Raw genomic sequence first — 24,280 nt, 5'->3', positions numbered from 1 at the left:
TATGTAAAACAAATACAAGCAGAGCTTCTCTGGCCCGACAGTCCCCACTGCTGGCCTTGAGAAGGGAGTCCTAGGGGGCACCAAGCCTCACCTGGGCTCTTGCTGGACACCATGAAAATTCCACTGTCCCAGATATTTTCTGAATTGGCCCCAACATCCTAGGATTTATGTGAGTCAGAGGGGTTTCAATTATATGTATGGGAGGCATTTTAAAGCCCTCTACAGATAGATGGGCATCTACTTTCTTCTGAAAGACTTTCTCTTCCTCAAAGGTCTGGGGGACTCTGACCCCCATCCCAGAGTAAGAGATTGTATAGTTAATTCATTAATAAGAAATTCTTTCCCTGTTTTGCTAATTATCACTCTGTGTTGCTTCTGATAAGCCTTCTCAGTTCCAAAATAATTGCATTATCTTTAACAACTTTTCAGTTTCCAACACAAAAATAATAATAATTCAAAGGCGTAGGGGAAAAGAGGAAAATGTTTAGGATAGAAGGAAAAGTTATATTAAGTTAAATATTCTACTACGAAATTATTCTGCTTTTATTAAGCCTTTTGGTATAACCCAGGATGTGAATGCCTGAAATAAATTGTATTTGATGGCATGGTAAAATTACTAAACGTTTCCATTTCACAGCTGGTTTGAGCTATAGTACACAGAGCTAACCTTAACTCTCACCTCCAAGCTGCCAATATGGTTGAAGCAATCATTAAAACAAGACATGAGAGAATTCATGCTGAATAAGCACTCAATGAGCTTCTGAGGGTCACTTATCTAGGACTAGAAGTTTTGGACAGAGCTCCTGAACAAAGTAAAATTTTAGTAGAAACCTAAAATAAATAAATAAATAGATAAATAAATAAATAAATAAAATAAAGACACTGATTTCAAACTCAAATCTTCTTATATTGGATATAACAGTAGCTGTGGGTGAGGGTCTGGTGTTGGGTAAATTGTGAAAAGTAAGACTAAACTCTGAAATGTTTTCATCTGAGTGCTGTCTATGCCCTTCTCCCAATTCTGGTAAGTCCCACAGTTCCCTCAAACTCAATGTGCCCCAAACTCAGCACATCTGCTTCCCTCTGCCACCCCAACCTCCTTTTTCTCCTGTATCCCTTTTTTCAGCCTCCAATGTAATTGCCACGTCCTATTGATACTTTCTCCAATATATCTCCTGTGTCTTCCCTTTTCCTTCTTCCATACTGACACTCTCCTTCTCAGGTAAGCATCCCCTTCCACTTGGATGGCCTCATCAACAGCCCAGCTGGTTCAGATGGGTCCAGTACTCCCAAATCCAATATACGTATGTTGTGGACTGTAGCCAGAGCCGTCTTTTCAAAACGCAGGGCTGACCTTGTCATTCATCTGCTTAACATCCTTCCCATCATCACTGAGGTAAAGCTAAATGACTTTAACATGGCTTAATAGACCTTCCTGTATCTTGCCACCTTACTCCTTGCCCCCCACTCCTGAAAACCTATAGTACAACTACCACGAATGATTTTGGTTTGTTAAGTGCGCCATTTTCTTTCTTTGAGGTCTGTCTTCACCCATGTTATTTCCTCTTCTAGGACACTCTCATCCTCTTGGCTAATCCTGTGCATCCTTCCCGTTGCAGTCTATTCATCACTTCCTCCAGGAGGTTTCCCTGGACTTCCATGCCATGTGCTTATTTTAGCAGTAACTTCTACCTCCCCATTCTATAGTATACTATGTTACAACTACCTGGGGTTTTGTTGTTGTTTTGTTTTTTAAAGAGCAATTACTCATCACGTACAATATAACTACTTGATTAAATGCCCATTTCTCCAGGGTGCCTCAGTCAGTTAAGCATCTGCCTTCAGCTCAGTCATGATCTTAAGGTCCTGGAATTGAGTCCCATATAGGGATCCCTGCTCAGTGGAGAGTCTACTTCTCCCTCTGCCCCTGCCCCCACTTTTGTGCATGCGCATGTACACTCTCTCTCCCAAATAAATAAAATCTTGAAAAAAAAAAAAAAGGTCTATTTCTCCAACTAGATTGTAAGCTCATTGAAGAAAGGAACTGTGTGTAATGATCATCACTGTGTCTAGGAGAGGGCCTGGCATATGAGAGGAAATCAATGCGTATGTATTAAATAGAAATGGAAGAAGGAGTAAGTTTCTCATATTACCCCTCAGCATTTCTAATAACTGAGGTGCCATTTTGTTTCTCTTCATCCTTATGCAGTTATCTGGGGACTTTTCCCCCACTCCTGACCAAGTATTTCAATGGCTGCTTTTTGCCCTGGGATAGTGTTTAAAGTTTAATCTTCGCATGGCACGTAAGACTCATTAGCCTACTTTCCCAGTCTCATCTCTGTTTAAATGAAGTCTATGTTCTGACCACACCAGACTGCTTCGGTTTCTGCAAGGTCACCCTAATCTCTCGCTCCTCGGTACCTCTACATTGTGACAAACTTCCCTCTACCTGTAACACCTGGCTATTTACTATTTGCTCTTTATGATTCAAACCAAGGCTCATCTCCTCTTGAAACCCCAATAGCATGCTTCCTGCCTCCTCCCAGTAATGGAATTGGAAGTTGGCTTTCTGAGTGTTATAGTCCCATACGTATTCTTCTCCATAGTATTTGAATTGTAGCTTTCTTCTCTTACATGATCATAATTCACGAAAAGCAGGGAGAAGAATCTTCTCTCCATGTTCACCTCATCTAACACAGTACCTGGCACAAAAGGCACACAACAAATATCCTTTGCACATCTGATTTCCCTTTAAATGAATACATTTTTGAAATCTAGGCAATGAAAACCAAAAGAAGCAAAGGGATAAACAGACACCTGTAATTTTTTTCTGCCAAACTGCCACCATGTGCTCATATAATTCTTGCAGATATCCATTTGGGCACCTCCTGCCATGATAATGACCTGAGCTCAAAGTTCAGGAAGGAGGACATTTTTTCACCAGGGTTTCAATTATACTTTATAAGAATATTGCCTTCTGCATATAGCCTTCAAATCACACATGTTCATAAAATATTCATCTCAGTCTGACAGCATCTAGGAGTGGTTCAGTTCTACCATCACTTCAGACTGCTGCGCGCTCCAACATATTAGCGTTGGGGCACAAATGCTTCCTGGTTCTTCCCTTATTTTGATATCATCAGGTCCATACAGAGGAGAAAAAAGAGCGACAGAATATTCTCTGGAAAAAAAGAATACCTTACAGCCAATAGTTCTAGAATAACTGGAAATTAAAAAAAAAAAAAAAAAAAAAAAAACAGAAAAAAACCCACCTGTTATTCTCTTAGAAAATTCCAGCTTCTTCATAGACCATGAAGCAAGGAAGACCGCCAACACTTCATAGCACAACCTACACATCCCCTGAGAGCAATGTCGGCCTCTGTGGCCAAACCCATGTTATCCTAAAGCTACTAGAGACCTATTAATGTAATCCTCCCAGGTACCATTTGGTCCTTATGGGCGCTCAGCAAAATAATCCAAATTCCTGGAGTTGTGAGAAGGGAAGGGCCATGGCTCCACCAGGCATGAAAGGACTCAGACAAGCACAGTTACAGTGCTCCTCTACCTCAGTTTGGTTCTTGATGGATGTTCAAATCCTTTCACACACGCAAACACACCCACCTACTACAACGTCTATAAATAACCCCTCCTCTGCAGGCCTGGTTTGAAACTCTAATTAGGGTTACCCAGCATTTGTAAAGAGGTTCAAGCTTTTCCCAAAGGCTAAGCCTTTCACTAACAGTTACTTCTAGCTGCCTGTACTTAGAAGCATTTGGGGGTGGGGGGTGGGGGGGAGACTGGAGCCAACCTGTCCCCTGGAGGAGTTGGGGGTGGGGGCGGGGGGGTAGTTAGCTCAAATCATGTGACAGAAGCCAACTGTCAGCTTCGGAAGCCCGGCTGAAACAGGAGCATGCAGGTGAAGGAGCAGGCTCCTAGGATTTGAGTTGGCAGTGGGCATATATTGCAAGATTTTTATCACAGGAAAACAGCAACAGGCATGAAAATTTGGGCTCTCCTGAGGACATAGCTCAGTGTGTGCACTGGGTGATGCGTAGTAGGTGTGTGTTAGTGTGTGTGTAGGGGGTGATGTGTGTGTTTGGGGGGACTGTGAGGCTTTTGGAGTTTGGGATGGGGGACATAGTAAGTAGCTAAAGAGGATTTTCTGGCTGTTTTGATCAGCTGCCCTCATACTGCACTTACATCTCCCTTGGTACTCACATCCTGGGCAACCCTCCATGTATCCTTCCCTTAATTCTAAGCCCCTTTGAGGGGATGACCATTCATGTTATCCTGATCTGATCAGACAGAACACTGAGCCACATGGCTTACTGGAAAGTCAGCAACTTAACTACACTGTACCTTGCCTGAAGGGAGGGATTGATCTTACACTTCTTTTGGGTTGTCCATTCCAGGTGCAGGTTTTTAATAAATCCACCATAATTAATTTTTAATGACACATCATGTTGTGACAGAAACTATTCTAAGCATGGTATATGCATTAGTTTATTTAATTGTCACACTAACTAAATGATGTAGTGCCATTATTATCTCGTTTTACAGAAAAGGACACTGTAGCACAGAGAGTGAGTAACCTGCCAGGTTACAGAGTCATGAGGGACAGAGTTGAAGTTCAAATCCAGACTGAGTGGCTCTAGCATTAATGGTCTAAGCCAATCCATGGTTCATTTTGCTTCTTAAAGACACAAGTGACTCCTGAATTCCCTGTGGCTTTTGCGTGACTGGGGGGCACTGGTAGGGAAATCTAAGGAAGTGATGAGCCTCCTTAGAGGAAAGACCTACTAATAAGAACACCAAAGTCATAGACTCTTTTTATTCCTCCCCATGACCACCGGGGTTGGGGGGGGGCATCAAAAATGTATTCCCACTTAAGAATCCATTTTGGTTCCATATAATTGTTTTTCTTGATTGGGTCAGCCCTGGTAGACTCAGTTGGGTCCTTGTTTATCCACATCCTCAAATTCTGTAGGCTGTAGGGTTTCTTTCTAGGGCCAACTCATGGCTCATCCTATCCTCAAAGTGGAGCCAAGCTAGAATTCTTGTTCCACAATGTATGTTATGCCCTTTTGGGTCCCCAAATCTCTCTTGGATGCACCAGACCTAATCCAACTTCCAAAAGCAGAATTTGAACAATGATCCTTCCATCCTGCCCCTGTAGTAATCTGATGTCTGCCTGACGCATGTGTGGGAAGTGAGAAGAGCGACAGAACTCATCAAGTGGTCAAAGGCGGAACTGCATGGGGCAGGGATAAAATTCCAGAAAGGTAAAAAGGAAGGGGATGATCCCAGGAAGATGAGAACAGAGAAGGGTCTGGGAATTGGAGAGCAGTGAGCAGCATCTGAACGAGGGTTGACACTGGAAAGGGAGAGGCCAGGTCAGTGGAAGGAAGCTGAAGAGGGGAACAAGAAATGAGAGCAGGCTGAGGCTGAGGCCAGGCAGGAAACATGAGAAGCTCACATTTGACAAGGGAAGAGAGAAGGCAGAAAGGATGCAAGGTGAAAGAATTGTTCCTAGGACACAAGTTACACCAGAATTCCTCTTCTGACTCTCCTGACCATTTTGTTCTGCCTCAGAATTTTCACTTCCAATGGGGCTCAGTAATGAGCTTTATCTAAAGCTATGGGAATACTATGCAGAAGTAACAAGAGCTGGTTGGAAAATGTTCAGGTGGCTTCATATGGCTTTTTTGTCAGGAAAACCTAACCAATCCATTCAGTTTAGCTCTGACCACAATCAAACACGATGGTGGCTGCAAGTGAGCCACTCTCCAGCACCCTTATTCTCCTGGTCTCTTGTATTCAATCATCCACTTGATACCAATGACCAAGCTGTTATCCTGTACTAGGACCTAGGATTGTAAAGAGAAATAAGACATACTCTCTGCATACAAGTTGTTCATAGATGATGTGGATGACAGGTAGCTAAAAATAACAATGTGTTCAGAAATGCTATGATAAATGTATTAACAAAGCATTACCACACCTTCTTTAATCTCTGTTTTAATATTTGCCCCAATTATTTTTAACTGTATATGGTAATTTGTATACATGAAACTAAATTGTAAGCCCTTTTATACTCGGGTTGATACCTGATTCATCCTTGGGTCTCCCCCAGGCCTGAGCATGGAGGTTTCTTAATATGTACTCAGGGTCAGTTTATTTAGACCAGTTATTCTACAGTCCCTTTTAGGATGCTAAAGTGAGAGGACCCTGCTTCATTCTGGCAGTTGCGAATACTTGTTTGCACATGCCAAAAATAATTTCTTGTTTTAAAGAGGCACAAAAGGGCTTTTAGACCTAAAATGTCTTATTCCTCCCATCTCTTTTCACGTTTGAACAAAGAATGGGCATTTATAGTTTATTTGATTTAGTTAATCAAAGAATTTTTAACTTGGAAAAGACTCTATAGTTCATTTAATCCAACAGCTTAATAACAAATGAAGAAACTAAGTCCTGAGAAATTCAGATGCTTCTTCAATATCACACAGCCAGAACCAAGAATATCAAATTTCTTAAGTTCAAGGCTCTCTGCAATAGACTAAACAGTTTACCTTCAATAAAAAGGGAAAAACATGATTTAAAAAAAATCTTAAAAAAAAAGACAAGAAAAGAAATACAGTAAAATATAGAAAAAGAATTCACTGAAAACTATACACGTTATAGAAAACATTTTTTCTATCAGTCCATTTGTCCATAAAAAATATCATGCTTTCACTAACGTCAGTGAAAGTGTTTGTAGTGAAAATGTTTGTAGAGTTTAAAGCTTTAATTTAAAAATTTAATTTAAAATCTGACTTTTGGGGACGCCTGGGTGGCTCAGTTGGTTAAGCAGCTGCCTTCGGCTCAGGTCATGATCCCAGCGTCCTGGGATCGAGTCCCACATCGGGCTCCTTGCTTGGCAGGGAGCCTGCTTCTCCCTCTGCCTCTGCCTATGCTCGCTCACTCTCTCTCCTACACTCTCTCTGACAAATAAACAAATAAAATTTAAAATCTGACTTTTGCAACTTCCAGATCCTTTACCCTTGGGGTCTCCAATCACTCTAAATGTTGGCAATGAGATTTGTTCTGAAGTTCTTCTCCAGAATATTTCAATATGTTTGGGTGATACTGGCCATTAACAGGTGTTCTTAGCAGTTGTATAAGTAAAATAATACATCAAGGCTTTGTTGAGAGGTACATGCACACCTGTTCTCTCCCATCATGCCTTAGGCAAATGCAGCAGATGCATTCAAATATAACCTAGTTTACTCCATCCCAGTTCTGCTATTATTGCCGAAACTCCTGCCTTTTCTCTGACCTTTCCCTGGGGCCACCCCACCCCCATCCTGACAGATCTGACACAATCTTATAGACACCCTATGTCGTTGTCTGTTGGCACACAGGAGCACACACATGTGCATACACATCACACAAAATAGGTCTAAGCAATAAATCTGAATTTAAAACTTTCTGGGTTCCAATTCTAAACAGGGATATATATATGTGTGTGTATATATATACACACACACACACATACATATACATATACATATATACACATACATATATACAACTATATATACACATACACATATATACCACATATATCATATATAATTGTAAACATGTAAATATATATATTACTCAGATATATAACTTATATACATGTATGTCTGCCTATCTATCTCTTCACAGTGATATATAATCACTCAGATAAGGACCACCTAGTCTTAAACATAATTTCATTTGCCGCAGAGGACAGACTGTGAAACCTGGTTTTTAGTTAGAGACTACCACCCCCTTCCCCAGCACATACACACACACACACACACACACACACACACACAGCTGTTCTGTGCTCCCCAAGGCCCCCTGAGGGGCACAGGGATAGTGCATGGGTTTGGGAGCCGGCTAGACAGGGACATAATTGTTAGTTTTGTTATTTACTATTTGTGTGATCTTTAAAAAATTACTTAATCTTTAAAAAATTACTTAATCTCTTGGACAATAATTTTCTTATTTCCAAAACAAGGATGTTAGTAGCTGTCTTGGAGATATAGATATTTGAGGTATATAATGTTTGCCAGTGGGTGCTGGGGTTAGCACTTAATAAGTAACTATTATGCTGAAGGTGATCACGAAGGGGAAGAGGTGTAGGGGAAATGGGGGAGGAAGACGATGGATTCCACATCCTGAATGCCTTCTGTATTTCAGAATTTCTCCACAAGGCTTGGCAGAACTTGAGTGCTAGCCATTAGCTAGGGAATATTAAGCTTGAGGGAGGGGAAAGGAAACTGGTGGGGGGGAAGAATGGTTGGTGGGGAGGCGTCCATAAGTGGCTAGCACTTACATGTGACTTTCCTGTGTTGAGCTCATATATACATACGCTCATGCCCCTTCTACTGCTGGGAAAAGGACATTCACAGAAATGAATTCAGCATGTTGAGGAGTCAAGGTCATTTTTTCTTTTTCTTTCTTTCTTTTTTTTTTTTTCTTTCTTCCACATAGAAGGACCAGACTTCACAAAGCAGGGTGAACAAATTCCTATGTCCTCCATAGTGACTAATCACAGCATTTCCAGTTACGGCAGCAGGCTCCGGCTATTTGCCCGCTTCCCCTGGCAATTCTAGTAACTGTGAGATACCCTATAGATTGCAGAACAAATGCCCAGCTCCTTTCAGGAGTCGCGGTGTCAGAGCACATATCCAAGCCACTGGCAGAGCTGGGGCTGTGGTCTGATCTGTCCGTCCAAAGTACAACAGGAAGGAGGAAGCCCGGACATGCCCTGAATGACAGAGTCATTTAGGGCCTGCCTAAGATGCCAGGCTGTTTGCAAACACAGACTACCTGCCATACCACCTGACCAAACAATTCCACCGGAAAGCCTGAAGACAGATGACTAATGTTAAAAGAAGCCCGTGCATCATTTCAGTGATGACTCCACAGGCATCAATTAAACATGGCAAAGACCTGTTCTGAGGCATGACCATCTGGCATTTCCCAAGGAACTATAGTCAATGGCTGATAAAACACAAGTGATCATAACTATAAAGAGATTTAGCAGCCCTCTCCTTGCTCAAAAGCAGCAGGAGCCCATAAGGACAATGAACCTGGAAGGCCTCCAAAAGAAGAGGCGAGTAAGGAAAAGGCTGCATCTGAAGCCAGCTCTGCTCTTCCTCATGCATAGAAAGCAAAGATCTGGGTTGCATGAGGTCATGCACAAAAATCAGACTGCTCCCAGGGATGCTTGCGAGTTTGTCTGGAAGTCTAGGGCTCAACAGCAATTGTTATGTCTCCAGGTGAGAGAAAACATTGGCAGTAGTCCATCCCCTGCTCCTAGGGGTGCTTTTCAAGTACAGGCATCTGGGACTTTGCCCAGCACAGCAGACCAAGATCACTGTAGTCCAAATGGCCCTCCCTAGAAACCATGTTCCAGCCAGCTTTTGAGTGGAAGGAAGAGGACACATTTAACAAATTTAATGAGAGTGATACCAGGGCATAAAACCCCTAGGATAGAAACTCTGACTGGAGGAGAAGTGTTTTTCAATGCTCTGGTTCTAGACCAGTCAGGCAGACACCTGTGTATATATAGACAAATCTTCAAACACCACCTCATCACACCTAATGACTGCCTGTGACCTCTGATGAGCATTTGCATTCTCTATTTCTGGCTTTTCCAACAGCAAAAATATGTGTCTTTATACTCAGTCCTGGTTCTGAACCTGCTATCTAATGCTAATCTTTGTTTGTTTGCTTTTCCTGTATGCAAGGTCAAATTAATGAGAAAGAAAATACTTTTCAGTTTTAATTTTGATCCAGATTGAAAATCGTTAATGACTTTTTATTCATTACTCATGAGCTCTCCTTTTTTCTTTAAGTGATTCAGGTACTCACATGGCCTGGTTCCAACATTAGGAATGTAACATTCTTAGAATGAGGCTACCAAGTAAAAACAAAACACAAACAAAAAGACGCAAATAAACAAAAAAAAAATGGTGCTTCCATTCTCCCAAGCCCCTTTTGCCAATGATGCAGTGTACTTAAATCTGTTTACAGCAGCTGCTTCAGTATTAAGTTTTTGACTGGAAATAAAAACGTTTAGTAAGGTCACTGACAATTATTTTCTCAGCACAACAGAAAAGCAACCCAATCCATTAATAATAACAACACTAAAATGGCAGAAGCAAACACAGTGGGAACAAGTAGGAACAGAAGAGTACCTGGGATTGCCAGATTGGAAAGGGGGACGTTGTGGAGGTGAGGGGGGAGCGAGGCCATCCAGTCGGCATTGCAGACCTCCGATGATGTCTTTGTCCCGCTGGGGTTGGGGGAGCAGATGGTCCCCATCCTGAGTTTCCTCCTTACCTTCCTAACTGCTAGCATCCCTCTTTGTCAGTCAACAAACTGCCCAGGCTCAGCCCGGTGCCACTCACTCAGTGATCATCACGGCCCGGACTCTAGACATTCCAGGGCCGTCTTTGTCAAGCCAGTCTTGCCAAAAGACCTTTCTGCCGGGGAGACGGGGCAAGTAGGTGGTTCCCTACCCCCCAGCCCTCGCAGTCCCCACCCTCTCCGGCCCAGCCGCTGTTCCACTCCCTTAATCTGCTCAGACCCGGCTCCGTTAAACTTCTTACGTTCCCCTCTGGAGCCGGGGTTAGGCAGGCCCCTAGAGAGCAATCTTACAGAAACTGACCGTCCGACGAGCAGCCACGCCCGGAGCCACTCACACGACAGGTGCCCTTACGGCGTACGGACAAGCCGGTGGGTCTCTACACACGTGAGCGCCCGGACGCAACATCACCAGCCGGATTTATGCCTCTCCGTGTGTCACCGGGCTGGCCCAGAAGCTGGGCCTGCCTACTCCTCCTCCCCCCGCTTCTCAGCATACACTCCCCCTGCCCTGTGGCTTTCCGAAGGCGCTCAGAAGTGTAACCGGCGGCACCCGGACTCCCGGCAGCCCCGCCCCGCACTGCCGGGCAGATTTGCCGGGCTACGCGGCCCGTGATTGGCCGCTGGCGGAGCGCGCTCCGATTGGCCGGCGTTCGTCCGGGCTGCCCCTCGGAGCGCTCCCACCCCTCCGCGGCCCAGTCCCCTCCCTCCGTTACTCCAGCCCGGGTGAAGGGAGGCGGGCGCCGGCGCGGGGACTGCAGGCGGGGGAACTTGCGGGCGGGGGCTAGTCCTGGGACCTCAAGAAGGGTCCTTCCTCTGGCCTTCCAGCAAGCCAGCGCTCAGATGCTGAACACGACCACAGATGATGTTTCTTTCCTTGTGTCTTTCCTCTCCACACACACACACACACACACACAATGACAATCACATAGAATGTATTACATTTTAATAAACCACAGAGGCGGCAGAAATAGGGGGAGTAAGAAGGCTAAGAAAGGTGAAATATATCATATTTGGATGACAACCTCTAGGATGGTTTGTTTCAGCAGTTACATAAAGATTTACTTACACAACTCTTACCCCCATCTTACAGAGGAGGAAATAATGATGACTTCTATTTGTATTACTCAGGTATTTGAAATTTTCTTCCAAATTCTTTGTCCCATTGATATTCACAGGACCCCCATTGGGCAGGGCGGGTGGTGGGTAGGATACCCTTTTCACAGATGAAATGGAAGTTCTGGGGCGTTCAGAGAGCAGCTGGCGCTATTTGGAAATGCCATTTTAAAAGGAAACCCTCAAATACAGAGGCCTGTAGGCACACAAACTCATTTCCCTGCTTTCTGCAATATTCCCTACTCCTTCAAATGGTACTTTTTCATGGTGGTATACTATAGGGTCTCTAATGGTATGAGAACTTTGCACAGCAATAATCACAGAAACATCCTGGCCAACAGGCAAAATCAGAACGCCCCACCCCCACTCAGGACCTTGATAGTGGGGTCCTGGAGGGCGTCAGGTCAGGCAGCTCCTGGGTGACTCAGGAGGGGCTCACGTGAAAAGCAAGCAGCAGGCTTTGCTAAAAGTGAAGGCTGATATCCAGTCACTGACCAGCCCACTTCAACTCCAGGGTAACTCCACCGGCCCCTGCAATGCCTGTGCCCCAGGCACCTCTCAATGCACATAACTCCTGCTCATATTGTCCCCTTTTCCTCTTCCAGGTTATTCTTAACATTCATTTGAGCCTGCTTTTCAGTCCTTTGAGCTGCCTGATATTACAGGAAATTTTTGTTTTTGTTTTCCTGGAGGAGTATCCCATCGTTAATAAAAAGAAAGTGTTCATCATGTAACTTCTGGTGTTTAAAGGGCACTTCAATATAGTGCTCTTTTTTCCAAGTACACCATGGCACGTGTTTGAGTTCACATTTTTTAAAAAAAATTTTTTAAAGATTTTATTTATTTATTTGACAGAGAAAGACACAGTGAGAGAGGGACCACAAGGAGGGGGAGTGGGAGAGGGAGAAGCAGGCTTCCTGCTGAGCAGGGAGCCTGATGCTGGTCTCAATCCCAGGACCCTGGGATCATGACCTGAGCAGAAGGCAGATGCTTAACCACTGAGCCACCCAGGTGCCCCTAGAGTTCACATTTTTTATTCCTCATAGAAAAATCACTCCGTAAAGAAATATTCCAACATCTACTTTTTTTTTTAAAGATTATTTATTTATTCGATAGACAGAGATCACAAGTAGGCAGAGAGGCAGGCAGAGAGAAGAAGGGAAGCAGGCTCCCCGCTGAGCAGAGAGCCAGATGCGGGGCTTGATCCCAGGATCCTGGGATCATGACCTGAGCTGAAAGCAGAGGCTTTAACCCACTGAGCCACCCAGGCACCCCCCAACATCTACTTTTGAAATGTCACCTTTCTGTGCTTTTCTTGAGTTTAACACCCTTTTAAAAATTCCTAAATGCAAAATTTCATTGAAGCTGACTAAGGCAAGCAAAATGTGTTCTTTAAGCTCTATTGTGGTATGTTAATTTCAATGCATTTTTCCCCTTGATTTTTTAGCTCTTAATGGAAGGAGTGAGCATATTAACAAGGCATTAAAAGGGCGGGGGCTGGGAGGCATGGTCAATTAAGCGTCCAGCTCTTGGGGTCATGATTTCAAGGTCTTGAGATCAAGCCCCACTTCAGGCTCCAAGCTCAGCCTGGAGTCTGCTTAAGACTCTCTCTCTCCTTCTGCCCCTCTCCATCCAAAAAATAAATCTTTTTTAAAAAGAAAGCATTAAACTTTAGATTTCAATTCTCATTGTGTGAGAATTCAGAAACAAGAGACGTAGAATCACTTAACACTAGAAGTTTTGTGTCTCCATGAAATTGGCAGCTTTTTTGATCACAACGACTTGACTTTGCCAAGAAAACAGTTCAAAAGAAGCCAGCGCTCTTCTTCATAGATTCTTGAATCATCCTGGGAGAAATCTTGGAGATGAAATCACAGCATGTAGTACAGTTCTTGGCATATAGCAGGTGCTCAATAAATGTTTGTGAGAAGGAGACAGACGCTTGGTAAAACATGCTCTGCGGGGTTCTAGGAAGTGTCTGAGAGTAGGGTTTTTTAAAACATTAATGTGTAAATCCATCATATTTGGGTTCCATTGTTCTGAGATGGGCTCAGACTCTGCATTCCTAAATTTCTAGCTGTGCTGGTTCAGACCACACTTGTAGGTAGCAGTGCTTTAGAAAACAGGCTCATGTTTCATAGGTGGGTCCTTGTATTGCTTTTTCTCTTCCTTTTCGAAGGTTTTATTATATTTTTACATCACTTTTATAATTTAAAAAACTTGCGTTAAGAATCTCAGCTAAGGGGGCGCCTGGGCGGCTCAGTAGGTTAGGCATCTGCCTTCAGCTCAGGTCATGATCCCGGGGTCCTGGTATATGTGCTGCCGAAGCAAGCACAATCCCAGGGTCCTGGGATCGAGCCCTGTGTCAGTCTCCCTGCTCAGTGGGGAGCCTGCTTCTCTCTCTCCCTCTGTTCCTGCTCCTGTGCTCTGTCTCTTGCTCATTCTCTCTCAAATAAATAAATAAAATCTTTAAAAAAATGTTTAGCAGGTAACCCACCCACTAAGGGGTGCCTGGGTGGCTTCGTCGGTTAAGCAGCCTACTTTTGATATTGGCTCATGTCATAATCTCAAAGTCCAGGGATGGAGCCCCATGTTGGTCTCTGCACTCAGTCTGGAGTCTGCTTGTCTCTCTCCCTCTGCTCCCACCCCTCTTGTATGCTCTCTTGCTCTCTCTCTCTAAAATAAATAAATACAATCTTTAAAAAAAGAATCTCAGCTAAGAATCTCTAAGTAGAAGAGAACAATTTTTCCTCTCAAATAATGTAATGGAAACCAAAATATTGGTGGGATTTTTATACCATGCCACAGATATTTAGGGAAAAATGATTTTAAAATAAAAATAAAATTTAGGATTTGGTTAGGTAGTATTTTCTTACATGCTGGATTATGAAAGTTACTAAAGGGTTGTGGGCCTAAACTAACAGAAGGAGTAAGATAATAATTACAATGGATTGGAGTGCTTATCATGTACCAGTCGTTCTGGTAGGTGCTAGGAATGGAGGAAAAGTTAAGTGAAAGTTGGCATCTGAGGAACCTCAGATAGAATATAATTCAGGAGAAAAGAGAGCAAAATATGTGAATTACACATTGTGATGTGAAGTGGAAGGAAGGGATAATACAGACATGTAGAGATGGACAAAGAGGTATACATTTTGATGGGGGTGGAGAGGGCCAAGGGACATGTTCTCAGAGGAGGCATTCGAGCCCAGACTGGAATTCTGAAAAGGGTTTCTGCAGGTGGAAAATGGGGAGGCGGTTTTGGCGTGAGAAAGAGATGTGCTCTGGGGAAAACATCAGCAGCAAAGTTGTGACTGTGAGTGGGAAATGGGAAACAGGAAAGCCGCTAGAAGGGCAGCTCGAGGGATAGGTGGGAAATAGGTCTCATTCATTCTTGCTGAACCTTCACAAGAGGCCGGTGAGTTAGGTACTATCTCTATGGCCATTTAAAGAAGATGCTAAAGCTTCAAAACAACACAATTCTGCCTAAGATGTCATAGCTAGTTAGTGGCAGAGCTGTGACTCTAAGTCTCTTGATCATAGTGCCAGTGACTCTCACTAGGGGTTACCTGTTCATACTGTAAACTTGGTAGAGTTTATAATAGAAATATATTAAAGAGTTTGAACCTTTCTCCCCCGTAGACAAAACAGGCCATTGAAGGTTTTGAGAAGAGACTCATGTTGTACTTTAAGAAGAATGGTTGGAGAAATGCAGTCCTTTAAGGAAATCACTGAAATCAGTTACCTAAGCAAGAAAAAGGTAAGAGAGCACGGGGAAGCTCTAGCACACAGAGACTAAATGCATAGACTTTCTTAATGACCATGCTTGCTTCCCATTCCCCCTTCTCACCTCCATGGACCCTGAATTCAAGAGCCCAAGTGGCCTAGCTCTGAAATTATTAAACACTTGCAAGTCTCCTTAAATTGTTCATCCATTTCTTGTTATATACAACCAAACCTGTTTCTAGGAGAATCTCCACAAATTAGTTTTCTTTTCTGGAAATTTTTCTATTACTTGATCAAGGATGCCACTGAATTCCTGAACGGGTGACTGCAGGCTTTGCTCTCTTTGGGAGGCTACATTATATTTTGGCAGTGTTTAAAATGGCTCGTGTTCTTTGGAATTGTGTCATAAATGAATAGTCGGGTCCCAGAGCCAGCACCCCAAAGAACTTGCCATTTGGGCATTTCTGATTGGCAAGGCAAGATGGCCTGGATTTTAGTTGATTGAAGACACCCTAAGAACCACAGGGGAAACACACTAATTTAATGACAGTACATCCAGGGCTGTCTCTGGCCCCCCAAATCTAAGACCCGGTGCTATCTTACCTCCCAGTCTATGTGCTAGATGGGAAAGGAACAGATCTCAGAGAGAATCAGAATCCAGGCACTTGTTTGGTCTGGGGACATTGCCTAGAGGAGAATGAGGCGACAGGATGCTTTGAGTTCCACATTCACAATTTTTTTTCTCCTTCTGGCTGGTGGGTGTGGGAGGGTGAAGGACTGAAATGAGGAGGCGGGTAGATGCACGGAGGGATGTAGCCTGCTTTGTTTTGTGTCTCACGTCAGCAGAGTTTATCCCTCGTCATCTCCGACCTCCTTTTCCCAATTTAAGCCAGAAAATTAGGCGACAAGGATGGGAGTAGGATGGAGAAATGTCCCCAACATGGGTGGTGCTGGGTACATGATGACAGCAGCAGCAATTACCTCCAGGAAGAGTGACATCATCGCAGGAACTCGAGACATTCAGGAGCCTGCAAGGAAAGGCAGGGAACCAAGAACATTGCCTTGTGAACAGACTTGGAGGGCAGAACCAGGAGCTGGGGATCCAGTTACTTACTTGATTAGGGATGGAGCCAGACTTCGTGGCACTAGCACCAGTGCCCTGTGGACACACAGGGGAGTGTCCTTGAACTGGGGAGGAAAGCAGTCAGCAGAAACAGGAAGTGGTGGTATGTGCTTATCACCTCCTGCCTGTAGGGGGTTTATGACTCCCAATGGGGATCCTGGTAATGAGACAAAAGAGGATGGCAGGTAGGAGCTGGCCAAAGGTTGTTTCTCCCAGGTGGAAAGGCTTGGGGTTCGAGAAGATGCTGAGAGCCTCTGAGTCTATTCTATTTATCCAGGTTTTCTTAGTTTATTTAGAAGAAAATGTATTTAAACAACGACACGGTGTCTCTACGATCATTTTGAGAGGAGCTAATAGCAAGTGATGATCATAAAATTAGTTTAATATCCATTTATTATTTTTAATATCCTATCCCACCACACTCCTTGCATCTTCTTCTGCTCCCCTTTTCTACCCCTCCCTTATCTCCGAGAAAGTAATCGAGAGAAAATAAAGACTCCGAGGCCAGTTTTCCAGCTAGTCAGCTAGTGGCAGAATGCCTGATTTAATATGTTATAGAGCCACCTTCTGGTGGTAAAGGTACATTTCAAACACACAGTAAATATCCTTTCAGTTTCAATTACCCTAAAAAAATGTTCCTCCAGCACTGACACCAGTAAGACCACTGGGGAATTTATGCACGAATACGGATTCCTTGGTCACACTCCAACCCTAATGAATTAAATCCCCTGGGGGGTGGCACCTTTCTATTCCATCTTTTTAAAAAGGTCCCCAGGGGATTTTAATGTCGCAAAGGTTTTATTTATATCAGGACTTTGAAATGTCGAGCAATTTCTCTTTCATAAAAAGTTGGAATAGGAAGAATGGCAAAGTAAGCAACTCTTACCCGTGTTGTGTGTAAATTTATGCAATTAGAGGAGACTGTTTTGGCAGAAATTCTTGATCTCGGCTGAACTGGCAGGAAAACCAACCGTTCTCCTTATTTGACCCATCCCAAGGTTCCTGGAATTGAGAATGACATCAGCTATGAGGAGAGCTTGTGTGTACTACTGTATGTTAGTAAACACTTGACCTTCGGTCACATTTAGAATGACTTCTCTACATTCGTTGTTCATTGGGCAAATTCGATCTTAAAAGGGAAAGCATTCTTTTTTAATGACCTGACTCTGTGTTTGGGGTTGCAGACATCATTTGGAAATTGTATGAAGACACATTATCTAAGGCGTAAATATCGGAGTAATTGAGAACAGATATGATCATTCTCTGCCAACTTTATTACTAAAAATGACAAGTTTGAGAAATTGACTTCAACCAATAAAAGTCATTCCTTTTTTTTTTAAACAAGGTAATCAATTTTAGTGTAAATAAAAATAATGAGTCTTTAGTGTTTTTCCCTTAGCAACTCTCTCTGTATGGTAGGTTATAGTCAAAAGCTGTTAGCATATTTCTCTGCAGTTTGATGATTTGGTTTCAAAGGATTCTGATCTGTTGAAGTTTCTGCAGGTAACCTCTCAACTCAGACACATGTATTGCTTCATGGAGGAAGTCATAGTTTGTCTTAACAACCTATCAGTGCCCACAGCTTCCGCTTCCTCTCAGTAGCAGAAGTAAGAAAAAAAAAAAAAAAAAAAACAAAGCTTTTCCCACACATCTTTGTGTCACCCAAGTATAAAAATGAATGTTCTAGGACGCAGAGTTAGGCAACAGAATGCAATAGAGGAAGATAGGAGTCCCTGCAATGGAAATATCCAACCCAAGTTTGGCAACAAGAAGACAGTAATGTGGTAGAGGTGGGGTTGAGACATTTGCTCGAAGATTACACTAGATGAGTTTTATGGTCTCTTGAACCATCTTGTCTCCCCCCCACCCTTCCTCCAGCTGTAGATCCTTTTTACCTTTTCACGTTAGGCCTTTCTTTCCTCTCCTCTTTATTATCTTTTCTTACTTAAATCTTCCACTCCTTTTGCTGGAACTGGGTCTAATGGAATGTCTTATATATAAATATGGACCTGATATTTTAAAGTTTACTGCTACCAGCAAAACCTTGATGCTGTGCTTTTGGGAGTTTTCTAATAAAGACTTTATATTTGTCACACACTCTCACCTGTGGGACAGCTTAAAATATTCTCTACACCCTCCTCACATTCAGTACCCAGGATGAGATGCTCGGACCTCAGGAATCGAGGCTCAGGAAACACTTACTAAAAGTTCTCAGAATGAGGAGTATAGATGGCCTGGATGGGAGTCACCTCTCTGTGCTCCCAGCACCCTCACAGTGGTAGGACTAGTGTATGTGTGCAATCCTAGGGCAGAATTTCTCAACCTCTCCTCCTGAGATGCCCCAAGCATTAAAAAGAATAAATGCACACTTTCCAGAGCCCCATATGGCCAGCACTGATCATAGCGTTTCTTTCAAGTGGCATGGTTTGTTTTTCTTACAAATCCATTCAAATTTTGTTATATATGTATATATAATTTGAATAAAGTTGAGATTCTAGAGGTGCTATGTTTATCTCGTGGCTTTGAGTCCTTCCTGGTGCACATCCATATCCCTGGGCATTCATGTTTCCTAATGTGAAAGTCTCAGGTCTGAGAGAAATGCACCATGAGTCCAATTATACACAGTGAAGCTCTCTTGGTTTAGTCTCCAACCTGGTTCAGCAAAGTATAAGACTACAGGTAGATTTGAGGCCAAAACTTGAAATAGTGCCCATTTTCCAAACCTTGGGCAAAATGGGGCAACACCTGGTTGCGAATCGGGGACACGGGCCCAATTTTTCTTGCCATGAGAGACTCGATTATCAACTTAAGGTGAGTAGAGGACCAAAGACGTCCCATCTAAGACTTAACTTTCTGCTCTTGACTTGATCAGGAAAAAAACTTCACCCATAGAACTGACCCATAGAACTTTGACCCACTGAGATCCATTCTTGCTCTTAAAATTTCAGACCAAAGGGGCACTTGGGGGACTCATGGGTTAAGCCTCTGCCTTTGGCTCAGGTCATGTTCCCAGGGTTCTGGGATTGAGGTCTGCATCAGGCTCTCTGTTCAGTGGGGAGCCTGCTTCCCCCTCCCCTCTCTCTGCCTGCCTCTTTGCCTACTTGTGATCTCTCTCTGTCAAATAAATAAATAAAATCTTAAAAAAAATTTTTTCAGACTATGGTTCTTCACTGGGCTAAGTGGGGTTCTTCTTTGTTTTCCAGGTTTACTGAGATATTACTAACACATAACATTGTATAAGTTTAAGGTGTATGATGTAATGATTTGTGAACATGTATGTCCTGGGAAATGTGGATCACAATAAGGTTAGTTAACACACCCTTCACCTCACATAGTTACATTTTTGGTGTTGCTGTGGTGAGAACATTTAAGATCTGTTCTTTCCACAATACAGTATACAATACACCATGCTATTTGCTAGGTCCCCAGAACTTATTTCTCTTACAACAAGAAGTTTGTACCTTTTGACCAACATCTCATTTCCCCTCACCACACCCTTGCCCCTGACCGTGGTGTTTGTGTTTACTTAGTCTTCACTGATTCCCAGGACCTGACCTTTTCTCAGCACCCATGGATACAGACCTGATTCTACCAATCTGAGAGAAACTTTGACACTGACCCAAAGGCAAGTTCAATCTAAGGCATCTGCCAAACCACCCAGATGACTGACCAGCCACAATAAGATTTTGAAGAACACAGATGTCAAGGGGATATATTCATTTATGACACAGACTGAGTGAAAAAAAAAAAAGTCTCAGCTCACCATCGTAAGTGAGAAACTATCACCTGTCTTAGCTAAGCCCTCTGTTCCACGAGGCATCTTCCCCTCTCCTATGCACTCATTGGCCATCATCTGTCATTCACTCACACAGTACTTGAGCGCTAACTTGTCCCAGGCCTTGCCCTCCCTCGAGGGTGCTGAGGTGTACAAAGCTACCCGACACCCTTGAGGACATTCCAGTCCAACAGAGGAGTCCTTGGCCCTCATATCCTTAATGGCAAATTTTCACTGAAACATTACACTAAAGCAAAAGCAGCAAACGAAAAAGTTTGGTCTCAGGAAAAAAAGAGAATATCTTCAAATTCACTGTTTATTGAGTTAACACATACCGGTCAAGCTGTTTATTGAAAATTTGGGGAGATGGACAAAGTACTCTAGGAGGGGAAGGGAAAGCGATTGCTGAGCCTTCTAGCCCCAGCACCTGCTTGGGGAAGCTGACATGGGCTGCCGCCCTGAGTGCCGGATGGGGAGGCAGGGCCTGCTGTAAAGCATACAGTTTCCCTGATTTCCAGTAGGGTGTCGACAAAAATCGCTCTCTGAGGAGCTGCAGTCTCTCTCTCTTGGGTGATGTCTGGAGGGACACAGCTTAGTCTCCTTTGATATGAAATAGTTTAATGGTGAGAGGAAAAGCATGCCCTGGAGTTCTGGGAAAATCAAAGGGCTCTATTCGTTTCCTTAAGAAAGAAAAATTGATTGAAGTTTTGGTGGATCCCAGCCAGTACCCAAGGCAGGAGAAGACCCAGAAATGAAACAAAAACAGCCAGCTTGCATGATGAATCCTCATTTATTTTCTCCTGAACTTTCAGATTAAGTAAGTCCCAGAGAACAGTCAAACGAAACTCCCTTGAATGAACAGATCTTTGCCTCTTGTCATACCGGAAGCATTGCAATATTTGAAAAAACAGGTTCGTTTGAAAAAAAATAGGCTGGTTTAGAGTCAACTACAAGTTACTTACTGGGATCTTACTTAAGCACTTAAAAAAAGTTCTACTTGGAAATAACTTCAAACATTAAAAACGATTGCAAAAATAAAAACAGAAAAAAACCCCACATACTCCGTTTACCTAGATTCATCTATTGCTAATATCTCCACCATCTGTTTTTCTATGTATTCGTGTATGTGCATGTAATATACGTGTATTGCATATACACTCACCCATTTGAGAGTAAGTTATATATATCATGGTCATTTACCCCTAAGTACTTCAACGTGTATTTCCCGAGAATAGGAATATTCTTTTACATAACCACAGCCGAGTTACCAATACTTTTATCTAGTCTTCTGCCCATATTCCAATTTTGTCAGCTGATCTGACAAATGTCAGATCTGATTGGTCAGATTTTCTTTGCAGCTTTTCTACAGTAAAAGGATCCAATCTGGAGTTAGATATTTGCTAACGTTAGATATTTGTCACGTCCTTTTAGCTTTCTTTAATCTGGAATATTTTTAGAGCCTTTCTTTATCTTTAAGACATTTTTTATTTTGTATTTATTCAATGTATCTTCGTGATTGGATTCAGTTTAATTGATCTCTGCCTTAATACTGCACGGAGATATTGTGTCCTTCCTGGTAGGACACTGGCGGGGGGTGGGGGAGGGGGTATTCATCTATTCATCATCCCTCACTAGCGGTGTTCATTTGGACCCATCACTTGGTCAAGTTGTTCTCCACTACATAATTACTGTGTCGTTTCCCTCCCTTGTCACCAACAAGCATACTTCTGGCAGATCCTTAGGGACCATGAAAATATCCTAACTGTCATCAAAACTTCCTGCTTGATTTAGCTAGCATCTGTTGATGAATCTAGCTTGATCCCATCTTTACTACAATTCCTCCCCCACCTCTGCTTTCTCTTTTTCTCTGTCTCACCTTACCTATATTTTGAGCACCTGTTTCTGGTAAGAACTCATAAATTTCTGCTTATTTTTTTTTTTAAGATTTATTTAATTTTGAGAGAGAGAGACAGAGAGAGAGAGAAAGCACGATCAGGAAAGGGGGGAGGGGCAGAGGGAGAAGCAGACTCTCTGCTCAGCAGGGAGTCCCCTGCGACACTGGATCCAGGACCTTGGGATCATCACCTGAGCCTAGGGCGGACCCTTAACTGACTTGAGCCACCCACGTGCCCAAAATTCCTGCTTTCTTTCAATGGTTTCTAATTTATTAGTGTACTTATTAGGTTGGTGCTCAAATTATCCCAGATTTAGCCAGTAGGAGTCCCTTCAAGCTGACTCTTGCATCCTCTGGTAAACCCCAGCATTTTTGGAATAAGTTATTATTTCTGCCATAACAAAATATTTCGTCTCACATTACATCATCTTTGCCCTTAATCAGAGATTTCTTTGAAAAATTCTGCTTCCTTTCAGCAGGAAATTATCTTAATGAGCAAGATCTGACCGCCAGCTGTGCTCTCTGCTACTGGAATATCTTTGCTCATTGTTCCTTTCAAAAGACGTATCTGGGAAAGACAGGCATGTATGTATATAGACTTACAGTACAACACTCACATACATAATCAAAATTAACATCACCAATGAGAGACAGTTGGACATCATATTATATAAATTACATATATTTGTAATTTTTCTTTATTTCTTACACTGGTAGCATATTATATAGTCTTTGTACTTTGCTTTGCTTTTCCTTCTTAATACTATCTCCTGGAAATCACTCCATACCAGTCAATGGAGACTTTTTTCTTTCCTATTTTGACGGCTGTACAGTCTATTTCCTATTTTGACAGCTGTACTTACTGTAGTTTATTTGACCAATCTCCTATGTTTGGACATCTGGATAGTTTCCAATACTTGGCAATTACAAATTATGCTGCCAAGAATAACTTTGTGCATATAGTGTTGGAGGAAGAGCTTCAGGGTAAATTCCTGAGGAGAAATTGTTAGGTCAAAGGATAATGTAATATGCAGTTTTATTAGATATTGTCAAATTCCTCTTCATAGTGATTGTGTCATCTTGCATTCCTTTCAACAACATATGAGGGTACCTGTTTCCCCATAGCCTTGGTAACAGAGCACATTGTCAAAAGCTTGAAATTCTTCACAAGTGGATGAGGAAGAAATGATGTCTTAGTGAAGTTTTAATGTGCATTTCTTTTAATATTAATGATTGAATTTTTTTCAAGTGTTTTAAGAGTTATTTCTATTTTTATTTTTTATGAGATTTTGTTTATTTGCCAGAGAGAGAGAGAGCGTGCACACACAAACAGGGGGAGCAGCAGATAGAGGGAGGAGCAGGCTCCTCACTGAGCAGGGAGCTTGAGGTGGGGCTGGACACTAGGGCCCTAGGATTATGACTTGAGCTGAAGGCAGACACTTAACCGACTGAGCCACCCAGGTCCCCCTCCATAGGTTTTGAAAGCTTATTTATCTTCGTTGTAAGTTCTTTATCAGCTTTTATCTGTAATATATGTTGTATTTTCACCTAGTTTATCATTTGCCTTTGACTTTGCTTTTTTGCCATGCAAATTACTTTTAAGTAGTCAAATGTATCCATCTTTGCTTTCATTGTATCTGAACACACACACACATATATATAGAGAGATTTTATTTGTCAGAGAGAGAAAGAGAGAGAGTGCTTGTGCACAAGCAGTGGGAGCAGCAGGCAGAGGGAGAAGCAGGCTCCCTGCTGAGCAAGGAGTCCAAAGCAGGACTTGATCCCAGAACCCTAGATCATGATCTGAGCCCCTGAGGCGAAGGCAGATGCTTAACCTACTGAGCCACCCAGGTGTCCCTGGACACATATATTTGTAAAGTTACATTTGTAGGAATAGTTACAGTATGTATGTACGATGACTATAGTATATATTATAGCACATATATATGTGTGTATATGTACTATAGTATATGTATATATATAACTAGTTATAATATCTATATACTACACCAGTGTATGTATATATATAAATATAAATAAATACAGATATGCACACACATATTATGTATAAACATATAGTTAAGGCAATATACCATTTTCTCAAGAGTTTTTATTAGGAATGGGCACTGGATTTTGCCAAAGACCTTTTAAGCATCTTCATCTTTTGAGATTAATTGTATGCTTTCCTTCCTAAGCCCTAATTATATGGCAAAATATTAAGAGATTTTCTGTTATTGAACCCTTCTTGTGTTCTGGGTATACG

The 24,280-nt window shown here is 42.5% G+C and overlaps 1 protein-coding gene across 1 annotated transcript in view; it reads right to left on the bottom strand.

Annotated features, from left to right (window-relative positions):
* PLCXD2 (phosphatidylinositol specific phospholipase C X domain containing 2) overlaps positions 1-10,380 on the bottom strand; it is a gene marked incomplete at both ends in the record, with an annotated part of 48,734 nt that extends 38,354 nt beyond the window's left edge. The window contains one exon of the mRNA XM_080821286.1: positions 10,218-10,380. Within this exon, the coding sequence (XP_080677412.1) occupies positions 10,218-10,380 (163 nt within the window). The remainder of the gene's footprint in view (positions 1-10,217) is intronic.
* Between the last annotated feature and the right edge of the window lie 13,900 nt (positions 10,381-24,280).

The sequence above is a fragment of the Martes martes genome (assembly GCF_963455335.1).
Source record: "Martes martes genome assembly, chromosome: 1".
Taxonomy (NCBI): Eukaryota; Metazoa; Chordata; class Mammalia; order Carnivora; family Mustelidae; genus Martes; species Martes martes.
Note: the sequence above shows the minus strand (reverse complement) of the source record. Positions and strands in the feature narration are given on the sequence as shown.